Here is a 26,021-nt window from a genome sequence, read left to right on the forward strand (position 1 = left end):
CTTGGTAGGCTCACCCATGCCAAATAGGTCAAAGTGTAGAGGCCAGACCAAGAGTGGTCCACCGGTCCTCCAAGTTCAGGGGCGCAATTCAAGGCTAACAAATCTGACTGGTGAAACAGAATTGTTATGGAAACAGCAATGAGAAATCGTTTTGCATCTGAGTGCAACAGTATTCCTGAGTCTCCAGCCACGACTTACATGACTGAGAGGAGTGAAAACTGAGAGGAAGCTACTGACATAATGAAGGAAGCCCTGAACCTTCATTGATATCCTAAACACCAGTGGCATCACAGACAGAGTTCCTACACTTGCCCAGGGACTGTCCATTCACCAGCTTCGCACTCAACAAACCAGGACTGCGGTCTACTCTCAGAATGACAGTGGTATGAAGGAAACTTTAAATGTTACGAAAATCACTGTGTTTCAGCATCTGAGTGTGTGTGGCACCTGGGCCAACATAGAGAAACAATCAGATTAAATAACATTCCACAATGATATAAACCACTGCCATATTCTTGCCTGGGAAAATATTTAATTTTGTTCATGTTGAAATGTTTCTTAGTTTTGTTTTTTTAGATAATCCAGGGTTCAGTTTACTAAAGAAAAGTCTTTGAGTTATAAATGAAAACTGCAAAGCTCTTAACCAAGCAAATATCATTGACAATTGCTCAAATTAATCTGCCTTTAATCCCACCAATTCAGATTCATTTACGGAGTTAAAATTTGCATGTAGGTTTCTGAATAGTACAGAATAAGATCAGGTGGCAGTTTGCAAATTGATTTCAGAGACAAGTGAATTAACTGTAAAGACCAAGACAACAGAGCAAGTTGTTTTCAAAGGATTCTGCAACTGAATAAGCACGATCCCCGAGGCATACACAATGACAAAGCTATTCAGAGCATTACAAACTAGATGTTAACCTTGTAGCGGTTAGCACAATGCTTTACAGTACCAATGACTACAGTTTAAATTCCCACCACAGCCTATAAGAAGTTTGTATGTTCTCCCCGTGACCATGTGCATTTCCTTCAGGTGCTCCAATTTCTTCCCACAACCCAAAGGTGTACCAGTTAGTAGGTTAATTGGTCATTGTAAATTATTCTCTGATTAGGCTAGGGTAAATTGGGGGATTGCTAGGCTATGCGGCTCAAAGGGCCGAAAGGACCAATTCTGTGCTGTATCTCAATAAAAAAATACAAAGACATATGTAGATTTGATGTCTCCAATGCATTTACTGATTCCATTACTGTTGATAACCAGTGCAAATACATCTCCCCCTCTATTTTCATTCACTAACCAAGCAGGGGTTAGGAACATCCATTATAAAGAAGTGAAGAATATTCCATTTTCATGCGTACTGCATTTCAGAAAGACCACTATTTGTTGTCCATCTCTATCTGCCCTTCATGAGGTGTTCCTGATGGGAGGGAGCAGCTATATTGCATCAGGAGTTTGAAGATATTTGGTACATCACCAAAGGCTCGAGCAAAACTCTAGAGGATAGTGGAGATCATTCTAACTGGTAACATCACCATCTGGTGTGGAGGGGCCACTGCACAGGATCAGAAAATGCTGCAGAAAGTTGTAAACTCAGCCAGCTCCATCATGGGCACTAGCCATACCAGTCAGGACATCTTCAAGGGGTAGTGCCTCAAGGAGGCATCTATCACTATGGAGTATCACTATCCAGAACTTTCCCTCTTCTCATTGCTACCATCAAAGAGGTGATACAGGAGCCTGAAGACACACACTCAATGTTTTAGTAACAGCTTATTCACCTCTGTCATCAGATTTCTGAATGGACAATGAACCCATGAACACTACCTCATTATTTTGCTCTCTTTTTATCTATCTATCCATTGATAAGTATATTTATTCATATTGTTTTTGTAATTTTTTTGTGATTATGTCTGCACGGTACTGCTGCTGGAAGACCACAAATTTCAACCGCAGTGCAGGATGGGAGGGAGTGTACGCCTCCCAAGCTTGGAGTGCTGTGTGACCTGGAGGTGAAGTTGGCGACCGTATGCAGTCCCTGCACCTGTGCTTTTCGATGGGAACGTTCAGCGATTTGGGAGATGCCTGAGGTGTTGAGAGCACGTATTGCAGCCACAGTGTGCCGGTAGCTGAATCGCATAGGGTAGTTGATGGGGCTCTTTCATCCTGAGTGCTGTCAGATTTAGGAACGTCCAAGCTGACCACTCCTCTGTGGAGAAAGTTAGGAGCACCAAGTTCCTGGGAATGCTCGTAACAGACAATCTCACCTGGTCCCTTTGGTCAAGAGAGCACAACGGCAATTCCACTTCCTGAGAAGATTGACGCAAGTTAGCAAGCAAGGCTCCCACTCTCATTCTAACTAAATTTTACAGGAGCACCACAGGAGTGCCCTGACCAGCTGCATCACCGTCTGGTACAGGAATTGTAGGGCATCTGACCGCGAGCCCTACAAATGGTTGCGTGGGCTGCAGAGAGGATCATCAGGGTCTCTCTTCCGCCCATCCGAGATATTTACCAGGAGCTCTGCACATGCAGGACCCTTGGGATTGTCAGTGATCCCTCTCATCCATCCAGCCACCAGGCAGGAGGTACCGCAGGAGTGCTACGATGCAAAACAGTTCCTTCCCCCAGGCCATATCGTTATGCTGCTTACTTTTTAACTTGTGTCATAAATGCACCTTATTATTTGTTAATTTACTTGTGGTAATATTACTTTAGGTGTTGTGTGTGTGTGTGTTATATGTACTGTATTTGTGCACCTTGGTCCAGAGGAATGTTGGTTCAGTTGCTGGCATACATGTGTACAGTTCAATGTCAGTGAACTGAACATGAAGGTTTTTTCTGAGTGTCGCTGAAATTGTGCTTGTCCGGTAAAGAGCACAGTATTCCATAATGGCTTTGGCTCTGTTGACAGTGTCAAACTGTGGGGTTTTAGGACATGCCAGTTACCCAACCAGCTCCTGGCACCACAGTATTTGGTGACCAAGTTAGCTGAGTCTCTGAGAAACAGTGACCTCCTCTCACCAAATCTAACCCAGTTATGGTGTAGATGGTTGGGATTAGGGATGATAACTCCACTGATTGTCAAGGAACAGTTATTACTCCTCAACCATCAGGCTCTTGAACCAAAGGGGATAACTTCACTCACCTCATCACTGAACTGTTTCCACAACCAATGGACTCACTTTTAAAAACTTTACAACACCTGTTCTTGACATTTATTGCTTATTTATTTATTATTCTTTTTTTTCTGTTTGTATTTGCACAGTTCAATGTCTTTTGCACACTGGTTGTTTGTCCGTCTCTGTTGTGTGCAGTTTGTCATTGATTCTATTGTGTTTCTTTCCATTTACTATGAATGCCTACAAGAAAATGAATCTCAGGGTTGTATATGGTGTTGCATATGTACTTTGATAATAAAATTTACTTTGAACTTTGAGGACTTCTATGGCCTGTCCTGGGGTTAAGAGTGTGAGTGGGTGGAAGGAAAGGGACTTGCTTCTTTGTTGTTGCTGCTGCCTATGTTGTTCTGAGAACATACTGTGTTGGCACTGGAATGTGTGGCAAAACTTGTTGGCTGCCCCCAGCACATCCTTCGGTTGTGCTGGCTGTTCGATGCTGTTGGACAAAGAAGAGAAAATCTGCAGATGCTGGAAATCCAAGCAACACGCACAAAATACCGGAAAAACTCAGCAGGCCAGGCAGCACTTTTTTCCATAGATGCTGCCTGGTGAAGCTGCAGGAGCCATGTATCTACTTGCTGTTTGTTTGCATTGAATTTTGTGTTGTCCGTTTTTATTAAGGGTTACGGTAATTTGTCACGTGGACTAGGGGTTGGTAGAAGTAAATGAGTATAGTCACTCATTCACACTTTGTTCCTAAGTTTGGGAGGGGGTGTGGTTTGAGCTGGGGATGAATATCTTTTGTTGACTGCTAACTTTGGGTTTTTTCCCCCACTTATTTCACTAATTTGGTGAAGCTAATTCTGATATTGTTAACTTTGATTGCTTGTCTTTGCTGGTTTCGTAATAAAGGATCGAACACACTTTTCTTGACTCGGAACTCAGTTATTTGTAAGCACGCCACACAGTGGCAATTCACTCTCTCAGTCTCTCAGGGGCTTTGCTTTGTTTTTCAAGTAACCATTACCGACACATTTCACTGTATGTTTCAGTGTACAGAAATGAAAATGAATCCGAAGATAGCCTGGGGGTCCCACTATTTTATACAACCATGCCAGAATGTTGTCTAGGTCGTGTTGCCGGCAGATGTGGGCTGTTTCATTTGCTGCAATGGAAAGGAATATTCTGTAGTCATCAGCAAACACCTGCACCTCTGACTATATGATGTATGGACGGTAACTGATGAAGACGTGATGGAAGAGGATTGAGTTGAGCACAGGGGTTCCCAATCTTTTTAATGCCATGGACCCCTACCATTAACCGAAGAGTCCGTGGATCTCAGGTTGGGGAACCCCTGGTCTAGGGCACGTCCTGAGAAACTCCTGCAGTGACGTGCTGGGGTTCAGATGGTCTAGGGCACGTCCTGAGAAACTCCTGCAGTGATGTGCTGGGGTTCAGATGGTCTAGGGCACGTCCTGAGAAACTCCTGCAGTGACGTGCTGGGGTTCAGATGGTCTAGGGCACGTCCTGAGAAACTCTTGCAGTGACGTGCTGGGGTTCAGATGGTCTAGGGCACGTCCTGAGAAACTCCTGCAGTGACGTGCTGGGGTTCAGATGGTCTAGGGCACGTCCTGAGAAACTCCTGCAGTGACGTGCTGGGGTTCAGATGGTCTAGGGCACGTCCTGAGAAACTCTTGCAGTGACGTGCTGGGGTTCAGATGGTCTAGGGCACGTCCTGAGAAACTCTTGCAGTGACGTGCTGGGGTTCAGATGGTCTAGGGCACGTCCTGAGAAACTCCTGCAGTGACGTGCTGGGGTTCAGATGGTCTAGGGCACGTCCTGAGAAACTCTTGCAGTGACGTGCTGGGGTTCAGATGGTCTAGGGCACGTCCTGAGAAACTCTTGCAGTGACGTGCTGGGGTTCAGATGGTCTAGGGCACGTCCTGAGAAACTCCTGCAGTGACGTGCTGGGGTTCAGATGGTCTAGGGCACGTCCTGAGAAACTCTTGCAGTGACGTGCTGGGGTTCAGATGGTCTAGGGCACGTCCTGAGAAACTCTTGCAGTGACGTGCTGGGGTTCAGATGGTCTAGGGCACGTCCTGAGAAACTCCTGCAGTGACGTGCTGGGGTTCAGATGGTCTAGGGCACGTCCTGAGAAACTCCTGCAGTGACGTGCTGGGGTTCAGATGGTCTAGGGCACGTCCTGAGAAACTCTTGCAGTGACGTGCTGGGGTTCAGATGGTCTAGGGCACGTCCTGAGAAACTCTTGCAGTGACGTGCTGGGGTTCAGATGGTCTAGGGCACGTCCTGAGAAACTCCTGCAGTGACGTGCTGGGGTTCAGATGGTCTAGGGCACGTCCTGAGAAACTCCTGCAGTGACGTGCTGGGGTTCAGATGGTCTAGGGCACGTCCTGAGAAACTCCTGCAGTGTCGTGCTGGGGTTCAGATGGTCTAGGGCACGTCCTGAGAAATTCCTGCAGTGACGTGCTGGGGTTCAGATGGTCTAGCTCACAGCAACCACAACTTTCTTCCCTTGGAGCAGATACCCGTTAAGGTGCAGTGACTTCATTTCTAGGACTCCCTAAAGCCACATTTGTCAAATTCTATCAGGGCATCACGGCTCCTCATGCATAGAATTCACCTCTTTGCTTCACACTTATATCAAGTCTGTGTTGAAATCTAGTGCTGGGTGTTCTGAAGAAGCTGCAACTGACCTGTAGAGAAGGGGAAATCCCAGCTGATGACCTTCCATTACTTCACTGGTGAACGAGAGATCACCAGTTGGATAGCCATAACCTGGATTGAGTTTGTCTTGCATGTTGTGAACAGGGCAGAGTTGGGAACTCTCCCACGCTATTAGGTAAATGCCTGTGTTGTAGCTTCACTCAAACAGTGTGATTTGAGGCAGGCCTAAAGATTCAGGACTGTTTAATGTCATTTCCACTATACAAGTGTAAAGGAAAAGAAAGTAATTACTACTCCATTAAAACATGAAAAGTGAAACGGTCCCATTGCTCACTTGAAGCAGCTTGAAAACACTTCAGCTGCTGAAGTTCTACAGATGTGTGATGGAGAGTATATTGACCGGCTGCATCACTGCCTAGTAAGGAAACACCAATGCCCTTGAACAGAAAATCCTCCAAAAGGTAGTGTATTCGGCCCAGTCCATCACGGGTAAAACCCTCCCAACCATTGAGCACATCTACATGAAATCCTGTTGCAGGAAAGCAGCATTCACCATCAGAGACCTCCACCACCCAGGGAATGCTCTCTTCTCCCTGCTGCCATCAGGAAGAAGCTACAGGGGGCCTCAGGATTCACACCACCAGGTATTAACCCTCAACCATCAGGCTCTTGAACCAGAGGGGATAACCTCACTCATCCCATCACTGAACTGTTCCCACAGCCTATGGACTCACTTTCAAGGTCTCCTCATCTTATGTTCTCGATATTTATTACACATTTATTATTATTATTATTTCTTTTTTTTGTACTTGCACAATTTGTTGTCTTCTGCAGTCTGGTTGAACGCCCTAGTTGGGTGGTCTTTCGCAGATTTTGTTAGGGTTATTATTCTATAGATTTATTGGGTATGCCTCAAGAAAACAGATCTCGGGGTTGTAGATGGTGACATATATGTACTTTGATAATAATTTTACTTTGAACTTTGTTTGACATTAGTACTTTCGGATGATAAGCATACAGGATGTATCTGACACATACTCACCCACATCGTGAATAAATCTCTCAATTTTGGATTGCATTCCCCAGTATCGAAACTCAACTTTGCAGAGTTTATACGCACACATAATTGGCATTTTTCCGGTTCTGTTTTTGCACTCATCAATCCAATTGTCCGACAGGGGTCCCCGTCCTGTCTTGGTGGACTTGTACTGTTTGGGATCCTCTTCAGTTTTATATTCATTCGGTGGAATTGGGTCTTTAACAATGTCAATAGGATCTGGTTCAGAGAGGGATATGGGAAGTATTTTAGCAATATATTTATTCTTAAGGCTGCGTAAGTGTCAGACATATTAAAAAATAAAGTTGAAACAAATCTTAAGTATGTAAAGGAAAATTAACTTCATCTAAGATATCATAAAAGCAACACTTACTAAAATTTTCAGGGAATAAATTAATTTTCAAAACCTCATAATAACAAAGACTAACCAGAGAACAAGATTACAGTTTATAGAGAAAAAAATATTTACCACTTGGTCAACACTAATCACAGACATTCAATCTTAGCTTTCGAATAAGGTTGACTATCCTTAAGTATCAGGTAGTGGGCTGGAGATAGGTCTCTACCAAAGGAGGTGTAAGGCACTCCTTCCCTTCACTAGCCTGCAGGTTGTACGAGCAGCAGGTGCATATCACAAATTCTGGTTATGCGACCACTGACGCCAAGCAATCTCTGAACAGTAATAAAAATGACTGGGGTCACCTGCCTTGTAAAGACACTGCCCAGAAGAAGACAATTGCAAACCACTTCTGTAGAAAAATTTGCCAAGAATAATCATGGTCATGGAAAGACCATGATCATCCACCTCATATGTCATGACACCTAATGAATGAATGGTCCTTAAGTAATAATTCATTCCCCACCCAACATTCCTCCCTCTGCTCACTGCATTCCTCTATCCTGGGTGCCGTCCTCCCAATTGTAGTTCCTTGGCCTCTACTCTGTCCCCTCAGAAAGACTGACTACCCTCAAGTATCGGGTGGAGGGTTGAAGATATGTCTCTACCAAAGGAGGTGCAAGGCTGACAGTGATGCTGTTTTGAATCTTCATTGTATACTACTCTGTACTGGCTTACAGTAAAATGCAGAAATTCAACATTCTGAGATACAGAAGTAATTCATGGGGGTTGTCTCCTTGCACTTTGGTAGGAGGAACAAAGTCGTAGACCATTTTTTAAAATGGGGACACAATTCAAAAATTAGAGATGCAAAGGAACTTGGGATTCCTTGTGCAGGATTCCCTAAAGTTAACTTGCAGGTTGAGTCAGTCTTGAGGAAATCAAATACAATGTTAGCACTCATTTCAATAGGACTAAAATACAAAATCAACGATGTAATGCTGAGGCGTTATAAGGCACTGTCCGACCACACTTGGAGTATTGTGAGCAGTTCTAGATCCCTTAGCTAAGAAACAATGTGATAGCATTGGAGAAGGTTCATTTTGGTAGGTCAAATATGATGACAAAATATACTGTAGTATTAATGGTAAGACTCTTGGCAGTGTGGAGGATCAGAGGGATCTTGGGGTCCAAGTCCATAGGACACACAAGGCTGCTGCACAGGTTGACTCTGTGGTTAAGAAGGCATACAGTGTATTGGCCTTCACCAATCGTGGGATTGAGTTTAAGAGCTGAGAGGTAATGTTGCAGCTATATAGGACCCTGGTCAGACCCCACTTGGAGTACTGTGCTCAGTTCTGGTCACCTCACTACAGGAAGGATGTGGAAACCCTAGGAAGGGTGCAGAGGAGATTTACAAGGATGTTGCCTGGATTGGGGAGTATGCCTTTTGAGAATATGCTGAGTGAACTCATCCTTTTTTCCTTGGAGCAACAGAGGATGAGAAGAGACCTGCTAGAGTTGTATAAGATGATGAGAGGCACTGGTTGTGTGGATAGTCAGAGGCTTTTTCCCAGAGCTGAAATGGCTAGCATGAGAGGGCACAATTTTAAGGTGCTTGGAAGTAGGTACAGAGGAGATGCCAGGGGTAAGTTTTTTATGCAGAGTGTGGTGAGTATGTGGAATGGGCTGCCGGTGACGGCGGTGGAGGCGGATACGACAGGGTCTTTTAAGAGACTCCTGGACAGGTATATGGAGCTCAGAAAAATAGAGGACTATGGGTAACCCCAGGTTATTTTTAAGGTAAGGACATGTTCGGTACAGCTTTGTGGGCTGAAGGGCCTGTATTGTGCTGTAGGTTTTCTATGTTTCTATGTCCAGAGGAGGCTAATGAGAATGATTCTGGGACTGAAAAGTTTAACATATGAGTACTGTTTGATGGCTCCGAGCCTGTACTTACTGATGTTTAGCAGAATGAAAGGGGATCTCATTGAAGCCTACCGAATTTTGAAAGGCCTAGATAGAGTGGATGTGGAGAGGATGTTTCCTACAGTGGAGGAGTCTAAGACCAGAGGGCATAGTCTCCCAACCTGGGGTCCACGGAGCCCTCTGTTCACAGTAGGAATCCATGGAATAGAGGGATATCCATTTAGAGTAAAGATGAGGAGGAAGTTATTTAGCCAGAGAGCAGTGAATTTGTGGAATTCATTACCAGAGACGGCTGTGGAGATCAAGTCATTGAGTGTATTTCAAACAGAGGTTGATAGGTTTATGATAGGTTCTTGATAAGTCAGGGTGTCAAAGGTTACAGGGAGAAGACTGGAGAATGAGGTTGAGAGAGATAATAAATCAGCCATGGCACAGCAGACTTGATGGGTTGAATGGTCTAATTCTGCTCCGATGTCTTATGGTCTTAAATACTTTTTAAATGTCATAGAAAATTCAACAAAATCCAAAATCTTTAAATTTAATCATACATAAACAGAACATTTTCTGAATTAGAATACTCCAAAATTCTAATGGACATAACCAGAAAATGTCACATTGTTTAGAGGATTGAAAGGCATGTGTCATTCTAATAATACCAAACATAGTGAATTTTTAACAAGACCATTAATTTATAATCTTCCTGAATGGTTAAATGCTACATGCATTATAGTCAATGTCATTACACTGGTACACAAATTATTTAAAAAATCATCATAAGGCAGTGAATGTATGAATATATTTAAACAGCTAGCATGGAATACTTGTGCAGGTTCATTATACTCATTGCTTGAGATTTTTTCCTTTGAAATTTTGCACTGCAATTGTACAAAAAGATAGACTTTTGATCTCACAATCTACCCTGTTGTAATCTTGCACCTTACTGTCTGCCTCCACCGTACTTTCTCTGTAACAATAACATTTCAATCTGCATTCTGTTATTGTTTGTTGGATCAGACTGTTTAATTCTTAGATTAAACTGTTTAATTATATTTTCCTCGTAGTTTAACAATTAATTATCTGCTTGTATTCAAGTAGTTCTTATAAGGGAATAACAGTTTAATATGCCTCTAGGGTGGTTATGTTGTGTATTTAATATTTAAGTAATGTTTGAGTCCTCCAAGAGGACCACAATCTTGTCACTGGGTTTAGAGGCTTGTATGCCTCAATGACTTGGAGAGCTATGTTGGCTGGAGTCAGGACTTTATACTTTGGCTCTTGATAGGGTCAAAGGGTAGAGGTCAGATGAAGAGTGGTCCACAGATCCTCCTGTATCAGGGGTTCAGCTCAGGGCTAACAACCCTGTCTGGTCAAACAAAACTGTTACAGAAACAGCACTGGAGAATCTGAGTGTGATGGTATTCCTGAGTCTTGACCCAGGACTTGTGTGACTGACAGTGGTGAAAACTGAGAGGAAGCTACTGACATGATGAAAGAAGTCCTGAACACCACCAGAGATGGAAGAACTTCACTGTTGCCCTAAACGTCAGGAGCGTAACAGGGAGTAGAGAATGTTTGAGTAATCTTGCATATATATTGGTTAATTAAGCATTCTTGTTCATTTAAATTATTTAATTATGGGTTATATGTAAAAATACATGAATTGCTTCAGTCATCAGGCTACCATGTGATATGTGCGCAGTGCGCTTAAAGTAAACATGAAGTTAGACCTGCATTCTCAGACTCCCATGTCTTCCTTTGAATTACAAAACATAAGTTTATTCAAAGTATAATTCTGGGAAGTTCTAGAGGCTTCATTGTTCTGCATTATTTAAATACATGCATTCCCACAGGTTAACTTGGTACTGCAGTGTTGAGAAAGTGCTTTCTAACTGGTTAATTTTTATCTATAGGTTTGAATAGATCTTTTCCTCATCTCTGTGGTATAAAATTAGCTGTTCTATTTTTTACCATGTTCTACTTCAATGAATGTCATGAATTGATCTGTATGAACAGTATGCACTGTACCTCGATACACAGCAATACACCAATTTACCATCTCTCTGACATTCAGTCAGTAATTTAAATTTTTTGGTTTTTGGATTTAACGGGAAATAAAGACAACACTTAGTTTTCATAATAAATGGATGCCAAAAAACATATTATTTGTGTTTTCAAAACTCATGATCAGGGACTGGAGTACATCACAGAATTGTTTTTGTTTTATCACGCTACTCGACTCACAGGTCTTCTTTTGCCGGTCTCTAAAATCTAAAAGGGAGTGGGAGTCCTCGTGCAGGACTCCCTGAAAGCTAATTTGCAGATTGAGTGAGGAAGGCAAATGCAACGTTAGCATTCATTTCAAGAGGACTAGACTATAAAAGCAAGGATGTAACGTTGATGTTTTATAAGGTATTGGTGAGGCCTCACTTGGGAGCATTGTGAGCAGTTCTAGGTCCCTTATTTTAGAAAAGATGTGCTGAAACTGGAGGGGGTTCAAAAGAGGTTCACGAAAATGATTCCAGGGTTGAAAAGCTTGTCATATGAAGAGCGTTTGAGGGTCCTGGGCCTTTACACACTGGAATTCAAAAGAGTGAGCATATTGAAACCTGTTGAATGTTGAAAGGTCTCGAAGTAGTTGTGGAGAGGATGTTTCCTATGGTTGGAGAGTCTAAGACCAGAGGACACAGCCTCAGAATAGAGGAGCATCTTTTTTAGAACAGAGATGAGGAGGAATTTCTTTAGCCGGGAAGTGGGAATCTGTGGAATTCATTGCACGCAGGCAGCTGTGGAGGCCAACTCATTGAGTATATTTAAGGTAGAGGTTAATAGATATTTGATTAGTCAGGGCATGAAGGGATAGGGCAGAAGGCAGGAGATTGGGGCTGAGAGGGTTATAGATCAGCCATGATGAAATGGCAGAAGAGACTCGATAGGCTAAATGGTCTAATTCTGCTCCTATATCTTATCGTCTTCTTCTGCCAGTCTCTTAAATTTAAACAATCTCCCTCAAAAGACAATTGGCAGGTCAGCTTTTCTTGAACTACACTCCTAAATTTGGAACTCAATACCTTAAACTGACTCAGTTGACACTTTTAAATGGCAGCTCGAATCCTCTTTATTTAACCTTGCTTTTAACTAATAACCTTTTTGTCTTTTGTTTCCATGTTTAATTTTATTTTATTTTCGTTTTTGCACTTTAGCTCATTGTAAGTCACAGAACTACATCACGTATGAAAATTGCTCTATAAATAAGTTGTTATTATTATTATTATTATTATGTATTGTTATAGGCTCCAATGACATAGGTAGGGAAAGGGAGGTGGTCCTGAACAGAGATAGTAGGGAGCTAGGTGGACAGCTGAAAAGCATGACCTCCAGGGTAGTAACCTCAGGTTCGCTGCCTGTGCCACGTGCCACGTGCCAGTGAGGGTAAGAATAGGATGATTTGGCAGATGAATGCATGGCTAAGGAACTGGTGCAGGGGGGCAGAGATTCAGGCTTCTGAATCATTAAGATCTAGGGATGACCTGTACCCAAGGGTGACCAATATCCTTGCAGGCAGGTACACTAGAGCTACTGGGGAAGGTTTAAACTAGCTTTGCAGGGGGTTAGGAACCATAGTGATAGGGCTGAGGACGGGGTAGTTGGTTTACAAGCAGAGGCAGTGAGACTGTTGGCAAAAAGAGCTGATGATAGGGCAAAACTGTAGTGGGTGGGATGAATACAGGATAAAGTGTTATATCTGAATGTATGCAGTACATGGAATAAGGTAGATCTTGTAGCAGTTAGAAATTGGTAGCTATGATGTTGTGGGCATCACTGAGTCAAGGCTGAAGAAGATCAAAGTTGGGAGCTTAACATCCAAGGATACACATTGTATTGAAAGAACTATCAGGTATGCAGAGGGGGTGGGGAGACTCTGTTGGTACGAAATGAATTCATTGTTACATTGTTGGTACATTGTTACAATAGGAGTTGTGTAATAAACTAGATTTGATTAGGGAAGTTAGGGCAAAGGAACCCTTAGGAGACAGTGATGATATTATGATAGACTTCACTTGCAATTTGAGAGACAAAAGCTAAAGTCAGATGTACCTATATTACAGTGGAGTAAAGGGAATTACAGATGCATGAGAGAGGAGCTGGCCAAAGTTGATTGGATGGGGATACTAGCAGGGATGACAGCAGAGCAGCAACGGCTGGAGGTTCTGGGAGAAATTTGGAAGTTGCAGGATAGAGACATGCCAAAGAAGAAGAAGCATTCTAAAGACAGAATGACGCAACTGTGGCTGACAAGTGAAGTCAAAGCCAACATAAAAGCAAAAGAGACAGCATATAATTATAATCAAGCAAAATTGAGTGGGAAGTTACAGGATTGGGAAGCTTTAAAAATCAACAGACGACAACTAAAAAAGCCATAAGATGGAGAAGATTAAATATGAGGGTAAGCTGGTCAATAATATCAAAGAGGACACCAAACGTTTTTAGAGATTGAGGCAAGAGCAGATATTGAACCACTGGAAAATTACATTGGATGGGTAGTAATGGGGGAAAACAAGTAAATGGTGGATGAACTGAGTAAGCATTTGTATCCATCTTCACTGTAGAAGGCACTAGCAGCATGCTAGAAGTTCGAGAGTGTCAGGGGCAGAAGTGAGTGCAATCACTATTATTAGGGAGAAGAAGCTTGAGAGGCTGAAAAGTCTGAAGGCAGATAAGTCACCTAAACCAGATGGTGTACACTCCAGGGTTCTGAAAGAGATAGCTGGGGTGATTGTGCAGGCATTAGTAATGATCTTTCAAGAACCACTAATTTCCAGCATGGTTCCTGAGGACTGGAAAATTGCAAAAGTCACTCCACTCTTCAAGTAGGGAGGGAGGCAGAAGAAACCAAATTATAGTCTGATTAGCCTGATCTGAGTGGTTAGGAAGATACTGGAGTCAATTGTCAAGGGTACTTAGAGCCACATGATAAAGTAGGTTTCCTCAAGGGAAAACCCTACCTGATAAATCTATTTGAATTCTTTGAGGAAATAACAAGCAGGATAGACAAAGGTGAATTAGTGGATGTGGTGTACTTAGATTTTCAGAAGTCCTTTGACAAGGTGCCAAACAAGGTAAGAGCCCATGAAGGGAAGATACAAGTAGGTATATAGGAATGGGTGATGGGCAGAAGGGAAAGAGTGTGAATAAAGGGAGCCTTTTTGGTTGGCTGCTGATGATGAGTGGCGTACTACAGCGGTCTGTAGTGGGACAGCTTCTTTTTACATTATATATCAATGACTTGGATGGCAGAATTGATGGCTTTGTGGCCAAGTGAGGACAATATGATGATAGGTGGAGGGACAGGGAGTGTTGAGGAAGCAGGGAGGCTGCAGAGGGACTTAGACACATTGAGAGAATGGGCAACAAAGTGGCAGATGGAATACAGTGTTGGGTAGTGTATAGTCATGCACTTTGGTAGAAGGAACAAAAATGTAGGCTATTTTCTAAACGGGCAGAAAATACAAAAATCTGAGGTGCAAAGCGACTTGGGAGTCCTCATGCAGGATTCCCGAAAGGTTAATTTGCTGGCTGAGTAGGTGGTAAAGCATTAATTTCAAGAGGACTAAAATGTAAAAAGCAAGAATGTAATGCTGAGGCTTTATAAAAGCACTGGTTGAAGCCTCACTTGGAGTATTATGAGCAGTTTGGGTCCCCTTATCTAAGAAAGATATGCTGAAATTGGAGAGGGTTCAGAGGAGGTTCACAAGAATGATGCCGGGAATGAAATGGTTATCATATGAGGGGCATTTGATGGGTTTGGGCCTGTACTCTTTGGAATTTAGAAGAATAAGGGGGGATCTCATTGAAAACTATCAAATGTTGAAAGGCCTTGATAGAGTGGACGTGCAGAGAGTTTTTCCTTGGGGGGGGGGGGGTCTCTGATACCAGAGGGCATAGCCTCAGAATAGAGGGGCATCCATTTTAGAACAGAGATGAGGAGGATTTTTTTTTTAGCCGGAGTGAAATTCATTGCTACAGACGGCTATGAAGGCCAGGTCATTGAATGTATTTAAGATGGAAGTTAATAGATTTTTGATTAGTCAGGGCATGAAGGCAGGAGAATAAAGGGTTGAGAGAGATAATGGATGAACCTTCATTTTACAGACTTCTATTATTTTTATTAAGTACAGAACAATACAGATGGTGATCTCACATATATGGTGTTAAACCCTTGACCCAAAAAAATAAATTATTCAGAAAACCTTGAAATCATACTACAAATAAATAATTCTTCAAATTAACGATTAATTATTGTTCAGGCAAAATACCTACTTAGAAATGTGTTTATAAAAGGGGCCTATCACTGAGAATTGCAAAGTACTACATTGTTTCTACAGAGATACTTTAATGAAATGATACATTACAGAACCATTTTATTTATAAAGTGAAATAATGTTTAGTTTCCTCAGGGAGAACTTTCCACTTTGCTTCAATGCCTTTCCACGATGCAGAAAAATAAAATGGTACTTTACTACTTAGTGAGTTTATAACACTTCAACAGCTTTTAAGTCTGTCATTTAACAACAACTTCAGATGAGACACTCAGGGTTATAAATGACTTCCTTAGCACAGCGATTCACTAAGTGTCAGGACACAAAGACACCACACAGGTACAATCTCCTGCCTTCCATTTTCCAATGGCGGTGCACTGCAGTTTGGCATCTAGTCCAGGAGCTGGGCTTACAGCCAGTGCAGTGAAGTGGCAGATGCGAGCAGGGATGTATCAAAATGAGAAGCCAGCATCGACCTACTCACATCATGTGGAATTGTTTATGGCAGTACTACAATGATTATGGCAACCCAAACTTGGCTCCCTGTTTCGCTAGATTTCATTTTGTTAATAATGGCTAAAACTATTGTTACATTAAAAGGAGCAGAGAGAGAGCAAATACTATACCAAGCATCCGCTGTCTTTTCTCGGCAGCTGAGAGATTAAATACATTTGCTTGATCTCCTGAATCAGCTTTATAATACGTTTCGATGTCAATGGAGAATTTCTCTACAAAGGGACAGGTATACCTAAAACAAAACAAAAACACAATCATTTTTGCAAACTAAAAGCTCAAACTTCCCATTTTTAAGGTTTAAAGATTCAAGATTGTTTAATAGGGCGGCACAGCAGTGTAGTGGTTAGCACAATGTGTTACGGTACCACAAACTTGGGTTCAATTCCCGCCGCTGCTTGTAAGGAGTTTGCATGTTCTTCCTGTGACTGTGTGGGTTTCTTCCAGATGTTCCAGTTTCCTCCCTCACTCCAAAGATGTACCAGTTGGTAAATCGTCCTGTGTTTTGGTTAGGGTTAAGTTTGGGGTTGCTGGATGACGCAGCTCGAAGAGGCCAGAAGGGCTTACTCTGCACTGTATCTCAATAAAATGTTTTTAAAAACTTCTTGTACACAAGTGAAAAGAGAATGAAAAATTGTTACTCTGGACTTCTCTCCCTCTTGCTCGATGCTTTCAGAGGACAATGGGTCTTGAGCAAGGTTTAATTGACATAGTTTGAGGATTGACTCTGTAGTTCATGTTATGATGTGTTTCTGATTTCTAGTTGATCCCTTTTTAATTGAATTTTGTGTGATTTTGATTGGGGCAGACTGGCTCTGCAGCCTGCAGTCAACGAACGACAGTGCTAAATTGAACTAACCTGAATATTCCTACACTGTTTCAATGACTTTGTGGTTTGATGCTTCATACTGTGTGCTTTTCACTTGTTTCTTTTGCCACTTGCACGATTAGTTCTTTTTTCTTGCATGTTGGGTGTTTGATATTTTCTTTGAACGGGTTTCTTTGCTTTGTGGCTGTCTGGGGGAAGATGAATCTCAGGGTTGTGTACGCATTCATCAACTGGCTGTAAAGCAAATTGACAAACTCTTTCTGACCTCTACCCATGAAGATCGAGAGCGGCACAAATTCTACTGGGCATCTGTGAAAGTCATGGTGCAAGCAACCTCACGGCATGCAAGAGAATTCCTAGAAGCGTGGTTTTCAGTGACACACAGACCTCAATCCTACTTATGAGCCGATGTAGGCAAAATTTCAGACCGCAACTCACGAAGTTTGCCACACAGCCAATCAGCGATGAGATTTCCTCCCCACGTCAAAATTCAGTTTCTGAAATGATGTCCAATCAGCTGATTGAAAAGTATATAAAGGCCAAGCATTCAGGGGATGCACCAGAGTCAACAGTGCCCTGATGACGTCTCCTTGTATGGTGATGAAACACTGCCAAGATCAGAGAACAGCTCAACCCAACTGCATACATGCTTTGATGCATCACCAAAACAAAACCCTCAAAGATAAAGAACACAACAATAATCAAAAAAACACAATAAATATAAACATAGAGGAACCTTCATGAAGTCCCACAGTCCCAGATGACACAGATTTCAGTCTCTATAATCCAGTGTGAGAGCTTCCTTCAGGAGAGCCCATGAAAAGCATCCAGCCCACAAGGGATACCTGGCCAAATACTAAAGACCTCTGCCAATCAACTGGCTGGAGTGTTCACTGAGATCTTTAATCTGAGGTAGCCATCTGCTTCAAGCAGGCTTTAGTTATACTGGTACCTAAGAACATCATAACCTGCCTCAAAGACTACTGTCCAGTAGCACTTACATCCACTGTAATGAAGTGTTTTGAGAGGCTGGTGATGAAAAGTATCAACTCCTGCCTGAGAAACTACTTGGATCCACTCCAATTTGCTGACTGACACAACAGGTGCACAACACAGAGGCCATTTCAATGTTCAAAGTACAAAGTACATTTATTATCTAAATATATATGCTATATAAAACCTTCAGATTCATCTCCTTCCAGCCAGCCACAAAGAAAGAATCCCATTACAACCCATTAAAACAGGCCATCAAACACCAAATGTGCAGAAAAAAAAGAACAAATTGTGCAAACAATAAAAAGTAAGCAAATAACATTGGAGCTGCAGTCGTTAAAGAGCATCTTGATGCATGCACCTTTACTATCCAGGTGCTCCAGGTTTGAGTGAAAAGCCAATGAAACCTTTCAGTTTAAGATGGTGCTGGTGAAACACAGTGACACCTTGCAGGCAGCAAACAAAATTACTGACTGCTTTATTAATCACATTTTATCTCAAAATGATGAATAGCCTGTAACTTCTCTTTCGCAGTTGAGCTTTTGAACCACCTGTATGAGTTAGCTTTTATGCGGTGCGAACTGAAGACTTGAAGGTGCAGGATGTCACATCACGGCATATACGAGCTGAATTGACGCAGCAGGCCCAAGCCTGAGAACAAGAAACGAGCTAATGTTTGGCCATCACTGGAGAGGGTAGGAGCTGATTCGAAGTGACAGATCTGAGGCAAGGCAGAGTCCAGGGCCTGAGAGAGAGGAATAAGCCAATGTTTGACGATTTAAGGGCCGAGCCAGACTGGAAAGGTCAGTTATGGACGAGGTTTGGCCGATTTAAGTGCTGGGCCAGTACGAAAAGGTGAGGGTGCCGGGGCCAGTGGGAGAGGGTTAGAGAGGATGATTGTGAGATCAGTTTTTTGAATTCCTCCAGTAGAGTGCTGGCATAGATAACATCTGGTCTCCTACGGCTGTGGTTCATAATCCAATTTTCCAGAAGAATGTATGTAGCAGGACTAAGCCAAAGGGCACCTGGAGCCTTCATTGCCAATGAATAGGAAGAGAACTGATGGTGTTCCAGGCTGATTGCCCTCTCATCTGGGAATCAGTGTCCCACAAATGATCAAAGGCAAAGTGTAAAGTGTCACCAACTGCAACATCAAGCCATGAGTCAGAATCAGAATCAGGTTTAATGTTACTGGCATGTGTCATAAAATCTGTTGTCTTCGCAGTACAATGCAATACATAATAATAGAGAAAACAACTCTGAAGTACAGTAAGTATATATTAAATAGTTAAGTAAATAGTGCAAAATAAAAAATATAAAAAGTAGTGAAAAAGTTGTTTCTGAAACATTGAGTGTGTGTCTTCAGGCTTCTATATCTTCTCCCTGCTGGTAGTGATGAGAAGAGGGCATGTCCTGGGTAATGGGGGTCCTTAATGATGGATGCTGCCTTTTTGAGGCTTCACTCCTTGAAGATGTCCTGGATACTATGGAGGCTGGTGCCCATGATGGAGATGACTAAATTTACAACTCTCTGCAGCTTATTGTAATCCTGTGCAGTAGCTGCTCCCTATCAGACAATGATGCAACCAGTTAAAATGCTTTCCCTGGTACATCAGTAGAAATCTGCGAGTGTCTTTGGTGACATACCACATCTCCTCAAACTCCTAATGAAATACAGCCACTGTCGTGCCTTCTTTGTAGCTGCATCGATATTTTATGGGAAACTTTTATTTATTTAAAAAGATGCAACTTTTTTGCTGAAAATTCATATAGTGAGAGAATTTTAAAGGCTATATATTCATTTAGTAGCATCCTCAGATCAAAAACACAAAAAAAACCAGTAAATTTTAACCTGAATAGAAAAGCAGACAGCATGCCACCAATATTGTTTGGATAAATGGCTTTTTAGGCTAAGAATCTGGTTGCAGGCATCAAATAAATTTTTATCAAATAAGGAACAGACAGCTTCAGTTCTAAAGAGAGACAAAGCATACTTCCATAAATAATCAATGTTATGCTGGTTAAATATCAATAATCAAAGAAGGGTCTCTATTTATTGCCTGCGAGACGCTCACAATTCACATTTCGGAATGGTACCTCCGTTTTACGAGATATTACAATGGAGTCACAGAGCTCACTGTCACTGGGTAATTAACCAATTAGACTAATGAGGACGAGCAGGGAGGTTTCTTGTTTTCACGCTGAGAACTTGTGTATTTCCTCACGCAAAGGTAGACCCAACAGTGCATGTCATCGCCCTGGCAGGAACTCGGCTGCAGGCTGCAGAACGTACGCTGAGGAAAGTTCAGCCAGCTACAGTATTTCAACCAGAAAATAAAACCAAGCTATTCATAGACACTCATGGGAAAAATATATTATGAACTATTATACTTTTTTAAATATTGCACTGGGAATATCCAGAGCAGTTTTGGGCCCCTTACCTAAGAAAGGATATGCTGGCATTGGAGAGGGTCCAGAGGTAGTTCACAAGAATGATTCAAGGGATAAAAGGATGAACATATCAGGAGATCTGGAAAGGTCTAGATAGAGTGGACCTGGAGAGAGTGTTTCCTATAGTGGGAGAGTCTAGGACCAGAGGGCACAGACTCAGAATAGAGGAACGTCTGTTTAGAACAGAGATGAGAAGGAATTTCTTTAGCCAGAGCGTGGTGAGTCTGTGGAATTCACTGCCACAGATGGCTATATCGGGTATATTTAAAACAGAGGTTGATAGAATCTTGATTAGTCAGGGCGTTAAAGGTTACATAAGAACATGAACATAAGAGATAGGAGCAGGAGTAGGCCAATCAGCCCCTCAAGCCTGCTCCGCCATTCAACAAGATCATGGCTGATCCAATCTTAACTCTAGTTTTCACCGAATCCCACAAGGCAACAGTGCCAACCAACAGGGCACCATGCCGCCCATTTTATTTTATTATTCATCCCGCCCAAACCCATGTGATCACCCGGGGAAAAAAAACCGAGTTGCCAATTGAGGAGAAAAAATCTGGAAAATTCCTCTCCGACCCATCCAGGCTATCGAAAACTGGTCCAGGAGATCACATGGCTGATCTAAACCTAGCCTCATGTTCACTTACCTGCTCGCTCACCGTATTCCCTAATGCCATTTTTATCCAGGAAAATGTCTATCTCCGTTTTGAATTTATTGAGTGTAGTAGCTTCCACAGCTCTCTGGGGCAGTAAATTCCACAGCCCCACTACCCTCTGAGTGAAGAAATTTCTCCGCATCTCAGTCCTGGAACGGCATCCCCTTATTTTAAGATTATGCCCCCTAGTCCTAGGTTATGGGAAGAAGGCAGGAGAATGGGGTTCAGAGGAATAATAAATCAGCCATGATGGAATGGCAGAGCAGACTCGATGGGCTGCTCCTCTGTCTTAAGGTCCAGTGGAATCTGGGGGGAAAGAACCTCATTCAGAGGGTGGTGAAAGTGTGGAACGAGCTGCCACTGGAAGTGCTGGATGTCGGTTCAAGTGCACCACTTAAGAGAAGTCTGGATAATTACACAGATGATAGCTGCAGAAAGGAAAGACGTTGTTGAGGAACTGTCAAGTGAGTCAGTGTGGGAGGAAATCAGAAATAGCAAGGTAGTCATCACTCTATTGGGAGCATTTTATATATCCCCCAATAGTAACCGACCTGAGGAACAGATCAGGAGGCAGATTAAGGAAAGATACCAACATAACAGGATTGATGTCATGGGTGACCAGGGTGTTCCTCCCCTCTATTTGTGACATTTACTGGGAGCATCGACGCACTGTTGATGGCAAGAATGGAGTGCCAGAGGGGTGTGGGATAAGTGGCAGAGAAGGAGTGCCGGGGGCAGGGGAGGGGGTGATGCGGATGCAGACGCACCCAGTCCTGAGACACCAGGTCAGGTCACTTGATTCCAAGCAATTGGTTTACTCATCATTAAAGAATGTCTCTCTGGTACTTTCCGCTCCCTCCCCTCTCCCTTCCCCTTTTCACAACCATGATAAATATCAGGACCCAAAGCAGCAGTGATGGACAGAGAGATTTGAGATACAAGTCCATAGCTCACTGAAAGAAGCAATTCAACTAGGTAAGGTGGTAACAACGGTGTACAGCACGCTTGCCTCCTTCAGTTGTATGTCGAGTACAAAAGGCAAGGCCAGAGTTAGAGTACTGATCACACTTCTGGTCACCCCATTACAAGAAGGATGAATTCGGAGAAGGCACAGAAAAGATTTGGCAGAATGCTGTCCGGATAAGTAATGATGATCTATCAGGAGAGTTTAGACAGAGTAGGATTATTTTCTCTGGAGTGCCAGAGGCTAAGGGGAGACCTGGGAGGTGTGTAGAAAATAGTTAGAGGCACAAACAGGGTAAACAGCTAAGAGCAGGGGATCCCAAACTTTTTTTGTGTCATGGACCCCTATCATTGACCAAGGAGTCTGAAGATCCCAGGTTGGGAACCGCTGGCCAAGAGTCTCAAAAACACAAGAGATTCTGTAGATGCCGGAAATCTCAAACACACACAAAATATCAGGAGTCTGTTACCCAGGGTAAAAATGCCAAATACTAGAGGGCAATGGTTTGAATCAAGGGTTCTAAAAACCTGGGGTCCACGGCATAAAAAAGGTTGGGAACCCCCAGTTTAAGGTGAGAGGGAAAAGTTTAAAGGTTGATTTTTTTTTATTACAAGGTGCCTGGAATGAGCTGCCAGGGAGATGGTGCTGACTAATAAAACAGTGATTTTTAAGAACCATTTCAACTGACACTTGAACAGGCCGCCAATGCAGAAATGATCTAAGTGCAGGGAGGTGGCATTACTTTAGGTTGGCAGAACAGTAGCACAAACAAGGGCCTGTTCCTCTGCTCTATCTATACCCTAACACAAGGCTCTCTGAAACTTATCATCTCTGGCTTTAACCCAGGCAGAGAAATGCTGAACATGAACTCTTCATTTCTCTTTTGAATGCTTCCTATTTTGCAGACACAGGCATACCTCTAGGTCAATGTCCCTTTAATATGAACTTACTCTGAATTCACTCTAAAACAGGCACAGACATACCTCCAATTCAATGTCCCTGTACTCTGAATTTACTATAAAACAGACACAGACATACCTCCAATTCAATGGCCCTGTACTCTGAATTCACTCTGAAACAGACAGACATACCTGCAAATTGATGTCCCTTTATTCACTCTGAAACAGATACACGTACCTGCAAATCAATGTCCCTTTACATTTGAATTTGCTCTGAATTTACTCTAAGACAGACAGACATACCTGCAATTCAATGTCCCTGTACTCTGAATTTAATCTGAAACAGATAGAGGCATACCTGCAAGTGGATGTTACTCAGTTCTATTCAAATTCTCTTGTCATTTGGTCATCAATTACATTAAACTGCAATTTATTAAATGCAAGGATAGAGAGGCCAAGGTAATGCACATTACATTGCAATATAAAAAAGCTAATTTGAAATAATCTAAATTAAATCAAAGTTTAATTCCATTTGCTTCAACCCTGTATGAGTTAACAGATAAACAGGATTGGAGGGTTCGTCCTGCTTTCACTTCAGTGAGGAAATCACACAACACTCACTCCATATGCAGAATTACAGACAAGGGGAACCCGCTGAGTTGCGTCAATCAAAACATCAAAACTATAATGGAACTGATTTCAGTGTAATGAAGCAAGAATTGTGCTGGAACAGGTAATCTAAATTGATTTGATTAGCAATAAAAACCATAATTTTCTTTTAATATGTAAATATTAAATAAATGCTACTTAGAGACCCAAAGGATTTTCTTACCTGGTTCTGGTATAAGGATAGGCATTCCACGATTCTTCTTCTACACGCAATGCGGCTTTCGGTAAAATTGACCGGAACCAGCTGGGGATGTGCATACCAATATGGTAGACTTTATGGGTGTACTGGCCAGATCCACCAGGACCGTCGTTGTAGGGCCTGTTCTCAAGGATTTCTACCCCGCTCCCTTCTCCACAGGTTTCTTCTCTGCTCTTTTTCTGTAAGACACACAAATAGATGGGGGTCAGACACCACATAGTACCAATAGTTGAAAACAACTTCAAAATAGAGGGACATTCCTTTAGAACAGAGATGGAGAGGAATTTCTTTAACCAGAGAGCGGTGAATCAGTGGAATTCATTGCTACGGACGGCTGTGGAGGCCAAGTTATTGAGTATATTTAAAATGTAGGCTGATAGGTTCTTGGTTAGTCAGGCTGTCAAAGGTTACAAAGAGAAGGAAGGAGAATGTTGTTGAGAGGGATAATGAATCCACCATGATGAAATGGTCAAACAGATATGATGGGCCAAATGGCCTAATTCTGTTCCCATGTCTTACGGTCTATGGTCTTGGGGAAATGCATATTGAAAATTAAACCTTTTTTCTCCCCCCACAAATTCTGCAAGAGTGAAATTTGCTCAGTGTCTCAAATCTTTGGGCCTCTAACTTACCAGAATTCAGAAGATTCAGAAGAATGAGGGGTGACCTAATTGAAATATATCAAATTGTGAAAGGCACTGATGGAGTGGATGTGGAGAGGATGTGGATATGGTGGGAGAGTCTAGGACCAGAGGACGTAGCCTCAGAAGGGAGATGCGTCCATTTAGAATGGAGATAAGGAGGATTTTCTTAACCAATACTGTTTTGAATCTCTGGCATTTATTGCCACAAGCAGTTGTGGCGGCCAAGCCTTTATGCATATTTAAGGTTCTTGATTGGCCATGGCATGAAGGGATATTGGGAAAAGGCAGGCGATTGGGTCTGAGAGGAATAAAGAATCAGCCATGACGAAATGGCGGACCATACTTGATGGGCCAAATGGCCTAATTCTGCTCCTATATCTCATGGTCTTAATCCCCACAGATGATCCCTTAATACTATCCATTTTATTCTGCAATATACCCCATAGCAAGCATTGCAAAAACAGTTTACAACATGTGCAGAGTCTGGCTCCAGCATCTGTAGAATGCAGCAAAGAGATTCCAGTTTATGCGGAGCTGACTTGGGGCCATAAAAAAAGATTATCTCCTGAATAACACGGCAGCCAGATCTGCTCTTCAGCTGCGTTATGGCCATTAAACAGCAGGTGAGTCACGTCACACCACTGCTGGGATTAAAGGTGGACTGGAGCCTGGAGATAATTGTGTGTATATTTCCTAAATTTGAAAATCATGCACAGAAACCAAAATATCTTGCATTTTATTGGAGAGTATCTTAGCAACAGAGAGCATATGTTTCACAGAAGTATGTGACAAATTGGCTTCCTATTGCCAATTTGTGGTCACGATGTTTTTACAGAGATTAGAAAAAGCTTATGATCTCTATAAGGAGCAGTGTAAAGCCATTAATAAATCCTTTGTACTTCAGCCTGCACGTCAGTCTTTGCAACGCATATTTACTGAGTGGCGTTCTGAGCTTTCTCTCTATAGAAGCCTTTAAGTAACCGGTGCTCTCTGTAATTAAAAAGTGCTTGTTCTTATTGTCTGTAATTTAATGCTATTAGTTTAGCCGAAGGATAGCTGCCTCCATCTGTTGTGTACACAGCGAGCACGGCCTCTGACGGTACATAGTGCATTTAAAATTTAAACAGAACTACTGGTGATGGCGTGATTTTCTTTTGTACTTCAAGAGTGACATGAATCCTGCACAGTGAAACGCAGGAAGAAAGATTCGGCATGGCATCAAAAACTTTGACAAACTTCTGTAGATGTGTTGTGGAGAGTGTGCTGACTGGCTCCATTATACCCTGGTGTGGAAACACCAATGCCTTTGAACAGAAAATCTTGTAAAGGTAGTGGATTCAGCCCAGTTCATCACAGATAAAGCCCTCCCAAACACTGAGCACGTCTACATGAAACGCTGTCGTAAGAAAGCAGCATCCATCATCAGAGATCTCCAGCACCTAGAACATGTTTTTCTCTCACTACTACCATTGGGTAGAAGGTACAAGAGCCTCAGGACTTGCACCACCAGATTCAATAACAGTTACTACCCCTTAAGCATCACAGGCTCTTGAAGAAAAAGGGTTAACTATACTCACTTGCCCATCCATTGAGTTGTTCCCACAACCGATGATCTCACTTTAAGGACTCTTTATCTTTTATTTCATGGTCTTGTTATTTATTGTATTTATTTATGTTTGTATTTACACAATTTGTTGTCTTCTGCACTCTGGTTGATCTTTCATTAATCCTGTTATAGTTATTATTCTATAGTGAGTAT

General features: G+C 42.3%; 1 protein-coding gene across 9 annotated transcripts in view; it reads right to left on the reverse strand.

The window, feature by feature from the left end:
• The window catches only part of pitpnm2 (phosphatidylinositol transfer protein, membrane-associated 2), a 316,594-nt gene that overhangs the window by 116,506 nt on the left and 174,067 nt on the right, over nucleotides 1–26,021 (reverse strand). For all 9 annotated transcript variants that reach the window (XM_073051985.1, XM_073051991.1, XM_073051992.1 and 6 more), the window contains 3 exons: nucleotides 23,583–23,797; nucleotides 16,072–16,193; nucleotides 6,848–7,081 (listed from right to left, as the gene is read on the reverse strand). In XM_073051985.1, the coding sequence (XP_072908086.1) occupies nucleotides 6,848–7,081; nucleotides 16,072–16,193; nucleotides 23,583–23,797 (571 nt within the window). The remainder of the gene's footprint in view (nucleotides 1–6,847; nucleotides 7,082–16,071; nucleotides 16,194–23,582; nucleotides 23,798–26,021) is intronic.

The sequence above is a fragment of the Hemitrygon akajei genome, chromosome 7 (assembly GCF_048418815.1).
Source record: "Hemitrygon akajei chromosome 7, sHemAka1.3, whole genome shotgun sequence".
In the NCBI taxonomy this organism is placed as follows: domain Eukaryota; kingdom Metazoa; phylum Chordata; class Chondrichthyes; order Myliobatiformes; family Dasyatidae; genus Hemitrygon; species Hemitrygon akajei.